This window comes from Cydia fagiglandana, chromosome 7 (genome assembly GCF_963556715.1).
Source record: "Cydia fagiglandana chromosome 7, ilCydFagi1.1, whole genome shotgun sequence".
NCBI lineage: Eukaryota > Metazoa > Arthropoda > Insecta > Lepidoptera > Tortricidae > Cydia > Cydia fagiglandana.
The window spans coordinates 172660-185927 of NC_085938.1; the positions used below are offsets into that span (position 1 = coordinate 172660).

Below are 13268 nucleotides of genomic sequence, written 5' to 3' on the forward strand. Positions count from 1 at the left end.
TACCCTACTGATACGGATATAACATGTGATTACTGCCACGATTACCTGTCACTTGTGTGGAGTTAGACTGCAACGCCCTTGCAATTGTTTCGCAGTCGCCATCAGATATATCGAAGCGGCCAAGGTGTTCACAAATATCTGAGCAAATCTACTGTCTAGACGTAAAGTGCGTGTTCGTGCCGCTCCGATAGATGCCTCCTGTGTAACTGGTGGCGACTGCACTAACAGCAACACTCTTAACTGAACTAACTACAACTGCTGTTACAGTAATCACTTGGTGGTAGGCTGCTAGGCTGGTTGCCTACCTTGTTGCTGGTAGGATGCATCAAGGCACATGAGAAGTCGGTTAACAGGGACGATGGTAGGTACTAACACTTACTCGTAGCTGACCATCGGTGTGTTTACGTGTTTGTAATAAAGTTAACGAGTTGCTAGTTACACACAGTTAACGATATTGACGATTGTATGCCAAAAGGAATTTCCACTTTTACTATTGGCCGTATTATGGTCTTCATCGAATTGCGCTAACTGTACCATGCCTACTGTATGTATATACATGACCTGGCATCCATTAAGTGTGTTGCCAGGCAAGATGGTATTTAATTTAATGTATAGTTATTCCAGCAGTGATCCTGGGGCTTCGCGTGCGGTGTGGTGTTATAAGGTTTTCCTCGGAAGCCTCCGTAATGGCAGGTTCCGCGACCTTGCGGCTACGCGGCAGGAAGTGCGTCACGCGTAGCCGGCGCGGCGTAGCGTGCGTAGCAGTTCGTAGCGCTACGGTTTCGTCTTTAGTAAAGCGACATACATGACGTGACGGTACCATCGCAACAGCGACAGCGACGTTACATGATTTAGCTTTATGTACGAATCAAACGGAGAACCTTAAAAGCTATCAAAGGTCCTCTTTCATTGAATGTTTATTTTCACTGTGACAATTTTATTGTATGTTGTACAACCGGCGCTATACGTTTCATAGAAATAAAAGATAGCTAAGATGATAATTAATCAATCAGTCATTATCATTAAATATCCATTCAGGATCTACTTTAAAAGTTTAGAGGGAAAATCTCGTAGACAAATACATAGGTAGCAATAATAAATAACCTTGACGGCCAGTCTGACTTAATCAGTAATCTTGTCAACGGAGCCGGTGGTCCTAGGTTCGGATTCCAGTAAGGGTTCTTGTCACAACACAAGTCTTACTGGAGGGCTTTGTCTTATTCCTACTTAATATTATAAATGCGATAGTAACTCTATCTCTTTAACCTCTTCACGTTTAAACAGCTGCACCGATTTACATGAAGTTTGGTATGGAATTAGATATTTTTTCAGACGAAGTTGCGGGCAGAAGCTAGTATTTAAATTATACAAACTATTTTATAAAGTTAGGTGGACGGGTAAAAAATGTGCGTTTTCATTTTACCTAATACAGCATTAACCACTGCGGCCATAATGGGTTGCGCGATTCTAACACTTGCCAAGTCATTCCCGAACAATAGTCGCTAATAACACCGTATGTTTATATGAGGAGGGCAACCGCCACGTAACACAGGCGGACGTCGCGTTAACTGATTCCCGAGAGTTGACAACTGGCACTGGCAAGACACTCAGGACCGATGGCTGCTGTTGAGATGAGACAGAAAAAAGGCATCCAACATACAACAACAAGGTTGTCCGAAGATTTATAGTAGACATAGTGGAGATCATTGGCGGAAGTCTTTATTCAGCAGCAGCAGTGTACATCTTTCAGCTTTTGATGGTAAAATTGGTTTAACCACTAACGCAAAAAGTTTATCGCGGCTTGTGGCTCCCAAACGTATGAACCGATTTGAGAGCAGTTTTTGGTAAACGATTTGTGATACAAAGTGACGCTGCTATTTTGTTGTTTTCAAGTAGGTTAGCCACAGTAATTAAAGCATATATTTGGAATTGAACAATCATTATTTAATGAACCTATTCATAGAATAGAGTTTACGTCAGAGGGTAGCCATAATGCTTTGAAGCCATGATTGAGCCTAATATCGGGTTAGCAATCCGTACAGCAGTTTAAGTGGTGATTTATAGAGCCAAGGGCACTAGATATGATTATTTACAAGTATAACCTTGAAGGCGGTATTAATTGAGTAAGATTTGGAGTTGGGCGGGACGGCAACCCTTTGATATTTAAGTACCATGTAGCGGAATTATTTCAACTGCGCATTAGTTTTGGATTATCTGATTGTAGTATTTTAGGATGACCTAAGTGTAGATACATTTATCAGAAGAAATAGATACGGAGATTTTACAACCAAACATAATAATGTAACTCTCTATGCTTTTCATATCCAGATTTCATTACTTTTCGAAAAATGTAAAGTTTGAGATTTATTATTTCGAAAAAATACAATAAAAAATAGCTAAGTCTAGTATTTTAACAAGGCGATTAAGTGTCGCCGCCTGAACTCGTCACGCTAACATTTAGCCACGTGTAGATTTCGTTTAGTCGGTGCCAGATAAGGGCACAGGCACAGTCATAATATTACGAGGAGTAAGTATATTAACTCGTAGTAATCTTCTTGACACGCGTCAGTATATACCTACTTGTTAGTGGGCGACAGAGTTGATGAGAGATGAGAAAACCAATAAAAAAATTGCAGACTACTTATATAGTATAAAATAACCACGGTTTTATTATTCGTATGCTAAAAATATGTTATGAATAACAGTCGCTAGAAACCTCATAGCCTCATACTATTTTCTCACCTTTCCAGGCCATGAGATAAAATAAAAGCTAGTAAATACGCACCGACATGTCCGTTAGAGCTCCAGCAGACAAACGTATTCCTAACTCCCGCCTTTATTCATAGATTCGTTCCACAGACACATTTGCCAGACAGGTCTCACGGATATATTTGTTCGTAAATCACTATTGTTGCGTATAAAATAAAATACTGCATTTATTATTATACCCTAGAACGCGGGATGGTAGTGGCCTCGCCAAGGTCGCAAGGTTAAGGGCGTTGCTCTCAGCGTTGGCGTTTATAAGTGTCCAGGCGGTGACCACCCACTACCACCTGCCACCTTCACACGAAGGCGGACTGAGCGACTCTCGGGTTGAAATGGCTGAACATATAGCAGGCTGGAGGTCGCCAGTAAGGGACGGTGCAGACGGATTGCAACTCGTCTGCAACTTGTACGGGAACTGCACGCCGACGTTGCTGTTGGCGTGCAGGCGGCGTGCAGTTGCCATACAAATTGACTACAAATAATACCTCCTGAATTTAGGCGTCATTCTCTAGAATATACCTACACCTAGCCACTTATAAGAGGGCACACCGCTTCTTAGCACACGCGCACGTCACTTCATTTCTTATCTGATGGTTATGAAAAAAGACCTATACGTGTAAACGAAGGCCGCAAAAATATCTGGCACGATTTTATTTGTAGCGTCATAAGAGCGTGTCACGTATTTCTGTGGCCATCGAAGAGTAACATATTATTTCAGGTGACTGTACTACGGCTTGGTTGGGTACAGCTCGGAGTCGGTTAGGGTCTCAAACCCCGATTCTAAAGACCAGAGCCCTTGAGCGGTTCCTTAGCAGCTTACAGTGGTCACGAAACGGACGGGTCAACGTGATGGAGTGTCTTTAGTAATTATTACGTGCCTCATTAATGTCCCATGGCCGCCAGTGCAGCGCCACAGTCATGCACAGAGCGGATAGCTCGGTGGGTCGGTAAGGTCCCACTAAAAGACGCCGGGTGGTGGTTCATTGTCAGCTCGTCACAGCGGGCATGCCACGGGCCACGGACGGGTCAAGGTCCCGATCACAATCTTCCGACGTGATGGAGTACCTTTAGTAATTATTACGTGCCTCATTAATCCTTGTTTATGACGTAAATGGAACCATAGAGAAGCTTAAATTAAAGAATGGTGTAACAAAGTTAAGCGCAGAGTAGATTCCGAATATGCAGCCTCCTCCTCCTCCTTAATGATCTCGGAGACTTTTATGATTCTTTTGATAATGGAAATTTTTGGTTCGATAGAGTGCCTGCATGTTTCCCCCACGGCAGACGATGTGGTGGAATATCTTCACAAGAAGATGACCCGTTACGAGTTGAAAGTGTTTCAGCTGCGATCGCGTCACGTGCACTTCAGCTCGTTTGTGGTGCGCGTGCCGCGGTCACTGCTGGAAGCCATCGCGAGCACGGACTTCTGGCCGAAGGGTGTGATATTTCGGCGGTTCCGTGGGAATCTGCCGAATCCTACACCAGCGCAGATGACGCCGCAACAGAAAAATGCGTCCCGAAAATATATTTTTAGTATTTAAGATTTTTATTATTGTATATAATATGTTAGTATCTAAGGTATGTATCTATGGGCCTTAGTTGCCTGAAAATAGATGCTTTGATTGATTGATTACGGCACGGAAGCCTTATGGTTGGTGGGCCTTTTTCGCACCGACATAAGGTCCACATAAATGTTTAGAAGGTGCCTTTTGCTAACCACCGGCCGTGGGTCACGGACAAACAAATCAGGTCGTTTCCTTTTGTCCTTTCCGAATACCGCATAGCAAGATTACGATTTATGACTTGAGAACATAAGCGCTATTACGAATAACAATTTACCTTCGTCCACTATAGGTAACTAATGATTCCATGGAAAAAGAAAGTCGTTGTTACTACAGTGGACAGGTGATATTTATTAGTATGTGTGATTATGTAAATATCACATACTTTGTCGCGTCGTAAATTTTCGCACTTTATCTATTTAGACTTGTTTTTGAGCTCCGAGCTCCGGTATGAAGTGCGACATGATTTATGATATTAAGTATAAAGTACTTTTTCTTTACGATGAAAACCTAGTAATGTGTGCCTTGGTAGCTGTGTCTGATAACTAGCAGTAAAAGTTTCTAAATGGACGAGGTATTCAAAATGATCTCAGCACAGTTTAGTTATACTTGTGTATCATCCCAACAAATACTCCACTATTGAAATTATTTGCATTGTAAAACATGTCTGGGAAATAATTCCCTAGCTACGTATAGACTATAGTCTGTGCGGAAAGGAAACAGTCGTGGAATGTAAGGGAGCCCATATACATTCCACGACTCTTCTCTTTCAACACAAACTCTAATCTTATAACTTTAAACGAGCAAGTCTTGTATATTTATTTCGGGAATCTCGGAAGATCGCGGATTTGAATAAAATTAGCTATATGGGGGTATTCGGGGGGCGATAAATCGATCTAGCTAAGTCTTATTGAGATAAGAAAAGAGGTATTAAAGGGAAAACGCGCATTTTTGAGTTTTCATATATTTTCTGAGCAAAGCTCGGTCTCCCAGATATTGTAAATGATATACATTATTAATAGATAAAAAATGGTCACCATGATCATGACCGTGAAAACGAACCCAATAAAAGATTGTACGATTATCTTATCTTACAATACAAACTTAACATTAGGTACTTCCATGTTATAGATATAGGTACCTACTTCTCCAAAATATGATCAAGTGAATGTTTACAATTCCAGTATAAGAGTACCTATGCTACTTTAGGTCTAAAGTAGGAGAGTTCACAATGAACGATGAACGACCTTCATTTCGCTATGTTTGTGTACAAAATAGACACAATACAACAACGTTTCATCGAGCAAACCTTTTCATCAAAACATAAACAACTTTTGTTTGTCAATAAATGCTACTTACCAAGACGGATCCTTCTTCAGCCTCATATTATTGTAGAGGCCCCGAGGCATACTAGAGTACGTATAGGGCCCCTTGGGCTTTTGGGGCCCCTCCACGAGAACCGACCGCACGGAGACGCTCATCGCGCCGCCTCGCGACCAGGCCCCAGCACTCTTCGAGAATACTCAGAAACACACAACACATCCACCACACTCGACACGAGAGGCTTTGACACTGACATCAGACACATTCTAATTTCAAAACACCAAATCGATGTGTACGGACAGTCACCCGTCACGATGTTGTCCAATCAGATCTCCGTGGCTACGCGTCAACAAGCCGCGCGTCTTGTCGCTACGGATACCGTTCACATAATTAATTGATCAGTCCTCAACCTTATACGCAAATATATAAGGCCTACTCTCATTTAAGTGTAGTTGTTACACATGTAGGGTATCAATAAGTATCATTATAACTAGCGACCCGCCCCGACTTCGCACGGGTTAACAAATTATACAAACCTTCCCCAAGAATCACTCTACCGATAGGTAGGTGAAAACCGCATGAAAATCCGTTCAGTTAGTTTTTGAGTTAATCGCGAACATACAAACCCACAAGCAGACAGACTCGGCGGGGGACTTTGTTTTATAAGGTGTAGAGATTGCTTTCCATGATGATCGCTCAAGTAGACCACAACGCTCTCGTATAACACATTGTCACTACAGACATACGAGTAGAGGTCAAGATACAATGGAATGCCTAAAAACGACAATTGTAGGCGTTCCGAAAACAATACGAGAATGTGCCCTCGACCGTAGTTATCTTCAACTTCGGTTTACCTTTATGGGAACCCTCAGCTGCCGAGCGGGTGGTATATTACGGGTAGTCTCTGCGTTTGTAACAGTTCCGTCTGTAAATTTAATGAGTGTTAAGAAGTGGTTGACCGCTCACATGGCCATTACGTGTTTAGTTCAGACGGAAATAGGTAACTTGAAATATTGATTGGCTGTGTTCGGATTTTTTGGTATCATTAACAAAATAGGTACATGTAGGTACTTTAAAATTAACTAAATGGGGCCATCTGAACAGTAACAATTCATTCGAATACTATCACAATTTTCCTTTTAAAATGTCTCTTAACTGTCTCAACTAACATTATGAGCGCAATTTTTTTAGTTTAAACTCAAAGTGATCCGTAGAATCGAACCAAAAGTTGTAATTTGCATTTCACCCCATTGTCGAAGTAGTCGTAGTAAATAAGGTACTTATTAAAAACTGTGCCAAGGTAAACTGCCTAGCGTGTCAAATCTACCCCTCCAAATTATTAAAAGTTTATTTTTGGCACGTTGTGTTTGTGTGGCTAAGAAACACCTTAGATACCTATTCAAGAAACAAAAATCCCCATTCAAACAGGCATACGTAAGGATATGACGGAATTATTATTTTTTCACTATAAGGGTTCCGTTTCCGCACTTGGGAATAGATTCACGATAGAAGAGAAGGTAAAATAAAAACTATGTAAAAGTACCCGTACCGTTTCAGGTAGACATTATTTATAGAGATTAAAATCTCTACCATTATTTTTTGAGCTGCAACAAGTGCATAAACTTAGCAAAAGAAATATCTGTTTTTTTCCGATATAATAAGGTTTTTTTTAAATAATACAATGATGGTGGCAAACGGGAATACGGCCCGCCCGATAGTAAGCGGTAACCGTAGCCCATGGATGCCTGTGACGTCAGTTAACAGTGATATTTTACAATTGTCGCACCTGTCACCGTGGTGAAATTGGGGCCTGACAGTTGTCTGTCTGTTTGTCGGTCTGTACTTAATCAAATCTTGCAAGTTGATCCACTTCCCGGTTTCCAATTGAGCTTAAATTTTGCATGCATGTATAAATCGGATGACAATGCAATATTATGGTACCATCGAGCTGATCTGATGATGGAGACAGGAGGTGGCTATAGAAACTCTGTGATGAAACAACGCAACCTAATTGTGTTAGAGGTTTTTACAATTGTTTCGATGAGTATAAGGGTCTCCCCTGATATATCGACGCGCATTCGGCAAAAGCCGATAGGAAAAAGCTTTATGTCCACGCAATAAGAGCGAAAAAGTCGTCGTTCGGCTCGGCTCGCATCGGCCGGCGCCTGCCGACGCGTCGACGGCTTTTTCGCTCTTATTGCGTGGACATAAAGCTTTTTCCTATCGGCTTTTGCCGAATGCGCGTCGATATATCAGGGGAGACCCTTAGTTGTCTGTCGTAAGAAAAGTACAGTCAGCGATAAAAGCTTGTACCAACAAGTGCGAGTCGGACTCGCGCACGAAGGGTTCCGTACCATAATGCAAAAAAAAAAACAAAAAAAAAAGCAAAAAAAAAACGGTCACCCATCCAAGTACTGACCCCTCCCGACGTTGCTTAACTTTGATAAAAAATCACGTTTGTTGTATGGGAGCCCCATTTAAATCTTTATTTTATTCTGTTTTTAGTATTTGTTGTTATAGCGGCAACAGAAATACATCATCTGGGAAAATTTCAACTGTCTAGCTATCACGGTTCGTGAGATACAGCCTGGTGACAGACGGACGGACGGACGGACGGACGGACGGACGGACGGACGGACGGACGGACAGCGAAGTCTTAGTAATAGGGTCCCGTTTTACCCTTTGGGTACGGAACCCTAAAAATGAAATTTTTGCCGAAAACTTATTACTTACTGCATATCCTGTGTCATACATTTTGTATTTTTTTTGTGTTTTATACAATAAATGTATACATACAAACATTATTGGGCATGGGCACTCGGTTTATCGTTTTGTTTTCCGTGATCGCATTGTTTATCGTTGTAAAATATTGAGTTGCGTTTGGCGCCATCTAGCGATCACCGTTAAAACTACTTGCTTCACTGGTATGCTGACCGCTAAGGGAGAGAGCCACGCTTGAATGAGTGTTCGTTCCAACGTGTGCTGTGTGCCTTCTAGCAAATGTTTGCGGTTCGTTCGACTCACTGTGTAGTTTGACGGTTGATATATAGGTGGCGCTTTTGTTAATATGGGAAAATGTAAGTTTTTGATGATGACTTGATGATTTTAATATTTTATCAAATAATTAATCTAATAGAACCTAACCCAACATTTCGTCACTTAAAAAGGGTATACATACATATGTAATATTCGTCTTGCAGCGGCAAGCCGAGGCCGCTGCTGCCGCTGATGGTAGTGCAATAGAGCAGTGTTATCAATTATCACACATTATTGAGAATATGACCTTTGATTTGATGTACAAAACGGAACCTGGTCAACGAACATTTATTAGTTAATAGCTTTTTCCCGCGACTACGTCTGCGTGGAATGATGATGATGATTGATAAAACCTGTCCTATGTCCATCCCTAGGCCTCAGACTACCTCCATACCAAATTTCATCAAAATCGGTTCAACGGTTTAAGCGTGAAGAAGTAGCAGATAGACGCACAGAGTTAATTTCGCATTTTAAATACCTACTATAGCCACTACATAGTAATTGGCCACTCTTAACGATAAGGCTTCTATTGGCTTGTTTCTTTCTGATTTGTATGGGGTGGTCAATTACTACGTAGTGGCCAATAACTATTTTTTTTTTTATACTATACATAATGTAAAGTTAAATAAAGATCCTAGAGATAGTTATGACTATGTATTAAGGTGGTTCGCCTAGGTTACTCAAAACTTAACTCTCGCTAGATGGCACCACTTTTGCAAAATTTCAGATTTTATTTTTTTGTGAAATGGTCTTGGTATTTGTATACTTAAAAGTATGTTTCGCGCACTTTTTAAGTAAATATTGAACTATTAGAATAAACATTGAATACTTCATTGTGCAAAAACCACCTTTTTAATTCGACGGAGTGTTGCTGTCACGCTTTTTCCTACTATTACTCACACATGCAAACAGCAGAGATATATATAACTCCGTATAAGATAAATAAAGTCTAAGAAAAAAACGTGCCTCGGATGTCAAGCAAAAGTCACTGTCGAATAGATGGCGCCATATACCTTTGGTCTATTGTCGTTTAGATGGCGTTGGCGACATCGTTTGATATTTAACAATTTTAACACGTATCAGTGAAAGAACATGGGTCATTGTGGAACAATAAAAATTAATAATCATATATCCGTAAACATATTTTAATTCATTTATACATTTTCAATTTTATTTTAAGTTTTAATCGTGTGTCGATAGATGGCAGTAAATGTACCGTGACTACAAAATTTACTTTGACAGGACCCCTCTATACTATCTATTCTTTTTGCAAACAGTGTTTCCGTGATCCTTGTAGTAGACAATTTCACACAACGTAAGTATGTTGCAATAGCGTAACGGTATGTTCGTGGAAATACGTGCAAGAGGATTGGGGTTCAAGACTGGTGCGAGTAGGTAATTTCTTTTCGTTTCTCCTTTGTGTTATCTTACCTTTAAACGAGCAATTATTATATATATAATTATTTATTTATATACATATTTGGATGGTATCAGAAACGGCTCTAACGATTTCGATGAAATTTGCTATAAGGGGTTTGATCTCTTAGCTAGGTCTATGAGAAAACGCGCATTTTTGAGTTTTTATGTTTTCTAAGCTTTGGTCGGTCTCCCAGATATTCAATCTCCGCTTGGCAACTAATCCCAGAATTGGCATGCGCACTAGTTTTTACGAAAGCGACTGCCCTGACCTTCCAATCCAGAGAGTAAACTTATTTGGATTAGTCCGGTTTCCTCACATTGTTTTCTTTCACCGAAAAATAGGTATCGGTGTGTAAATAGGTAGGTATCAAATGCTATTTCGTACAAAAGTTCGAAAAATCATTGGTACGAACCGGGGTTAGAACACTTAGAACCCGTGACCTCCGAATTGCTTTCGGCTAGGCCAGCAGCGCTTCCCCCACATACTCAGTGTTATCAGGTTTTTTCAGGAATTAGATTTATAATTGTTACATATTTGCCGTAACTAATTTTTAAAATGTGTTTTTCAATTAAAAGACACGTCAAGATTGTTTACCTTATTTCTAATGCTAAAAAAAACAAACTATAGTAATAATTGTGTTTTTCATTCATAGACAAAATCCATTATTTTTAACCACAGGAAATTTTATACACTACTTTTTAGGGTTCCGTACCCAAAGGGTAAAACGGGACCCTATTACTAAGACTTCGCTGTCCGTCCGTCCGTCCGTCCGTCCGTCCGTCCGTCCGTCTGTCACCAGGCTGTATCTCACGAACCGTAATAGTCCGTAATAGACAGTTGAAATTTTCACAGATGATGTATTTCTGTTGCCGCTATAACAACAAATACTAAAAACAGAATAAAATAAAGATTTGAATGGGGCTCCCATACAACAAACGTGATTTTTGACCAAAGTTAAGCAACGTCGGGAGTGGTCAGTACTTGGATGGGTGACCGTTTTTTTTTTGCTTTTTTTTGTTTTTTTTTTTGCATTATGGCACGGAACCTTTCGTGCGCGAGTCCGACTCGCACTTGCCCGGTTTTTATTGCAGTGAAGATGTCCTGATTGTAAAAATCAGAGAGATTAGGTAGAGTATAATTACTAATTATCTTTGTAAAAATAAAACAATACGTGTAGCCCATACTTAATAATCGATTTATGATAATAAGAAAAATTAAATAAAAATAAAAAAACAATACGAAATTTAGGTGTAACAAAAATACAAAAAGTTATGTTCCAGCATACAATGACTGGGGATCGAACCGGGAATCTTCCGTTTGCAAGCAAAAAAGCGACTGTTTGCATAACACGCCATGATAGTTCTTAGCTAAGCTGACGAACTTCTCGCTTAGGTCAATTAACTACCTGTCAAATATCAGTGTCAACAAAATTGCACTAAACATGACGGCACTCCAAATTCGAGCCGTGGTCAGCCCGGCAACGTCGGAAATGGAATGGCAACGTCGCAAATGTATCTGTACACGACATTTGTGACACACACATACGTAAAATTGATGAAAAGTTAACTATGATTTTTGCATGATTTCTGTATGAAACATTGTTTTCCTGTTAATTTCGCGCAAACGAATATTCGAAAGAAGATAAATGCGAAAATATTTGTGTACTAATAGTGTGTAGTTACTTAATGAGCTTTGATTGAATTTTGTATGAAAAGCGAACCACCTTAAGAGTAAGTATATGTGTTTTGGTGTGTTGGATATCTAGAGCTGTAAACTTATACTTGTATTTATTTAAAGAATAAAGAATAACAGTCACCCTGTATTGCGGCCGGGAGTACCTAAGTACTAACTGGCCATTTATTTTGTAAGCTTGTTAGTACCAATCCTTTAAATCTGACTTACTTGTTATTGGATGTATAATCCTAATGTATCATGTGTATGATGTGTTTATTGAAATCAAACATCTCAAGTGACTTGTAAATAAATAAAATAAGTATTAAATGACGGGGAAGTGATTTGCAGTCGCGCCACCGCCCTCGATGAAGTTGTCATAAAATAATGACCTCCGTGACAACCCTCGCGAGGGCCCTACTCGTATCTTCACCGCTTCATCTCATCCGTAAACCAACCCTAACTACTATATGATACGGTTGGTTTTTGAAAAGACAGAGCGCGCGCGTGGTGGGCACCCCGCAGCCCTCCCGCAGTCCGACAGGGTTGTCAAACCATGCAGTAATAAATATAGTTGTGCTTTCAGTGCTTTACTCGGCTTAATGACCTGTGCTTGGAGCATAACTTCCGCAGTGTTTTGTCGTAAAAAGTCTCCCCGAGAATTGCCAGCTTCCGGGCCTTTCATGTTTGCATTCGTTTTTTAGGGTGGTCATGGGAAAGCTATAGAAAGTCGAGCAGTCATAATTTATACGAAAGTGATCACCATTAATCAAATACTTTCTTTAAGGATGTCAACCTATGATTCCAACTCCAACTAAAATTATGAATTCCAAAGAAAAGTTTAATTAATGTGTTCTTTTAGTTTCTACGGGATAATAAAAGACCTTCTGAAGCGCCATTTCCAAGCTTGTGCAGATATCCTCTCTGAGTTTGGAAGAGCACGGTTAGGTGTCCAGAATGGCGTAATAAGGTGAGAAAAGGTGTAAGTAGCTACTTTCGAAGAAGCTCAGCTTGAACACCTGGACCAAAAGCGCCTTCAATTGGAAGTCTGGTCCTAATAATAAGCCGTCCTACACAAACACATACTCGTTCATACAACGACCAAAGGCAGCTTTATTGTACTTAGTGCGATCGCACATATAAAAGAAAGTTTGGTTTTGTGAGCCATGTATACGTGCTCATCAGAGAAAGTCGTAAAGGTCGGCATTGTGATACAACATATAGGACATAAAGACATGAAATGGTGGCGTTTCATGATAAGCCTAGGAATTTCATGATCTGGGGGATTTTACGATCACCAGATGCCGCAGCCTTCTGCTAACATTGAAAAACCGTAATCTGACTCTATTGCTCTTGCATAGGTATTCGAGTGATAAAAAGGCAGTCAACGACTTTCGATTTTTCGATGTTGACGGTTGACTGCAGGCCTTATGCCTCTTACGTAACTTTGCTATAAGAATTTAGGAATGTGCCGTCGGAATGTGTCCAAC

At 40.3% G+C, this 13268-nt stretch overlaps 1 protein-coding gene across 1 annotated transcript in view; it reads right to left on the minus strand.

The window, feature by feature from the left end:
- The window catches only part of LOC134665667 (radial spoke head protein 3 homolog), a 34265-nt gene extending 28319 nt beyond the window's left edge, over positions 1-5946 (minus strand). Inside the window, exon 1 of the mRNA XM_063522605.1 lies at positions 5688-5946. Within this exon, the coding sequence (XP_063378675.1) occupies positions 5688-5809 (122 nt within the window). The 5' untranslated portion in view covers positions 5810-5946. The remainder of the gene's footprint in view (positions 1-5687) is intronic.
- Between the last annotated feature and the right edge of the window lie 7322 nt (positions 5947-13268).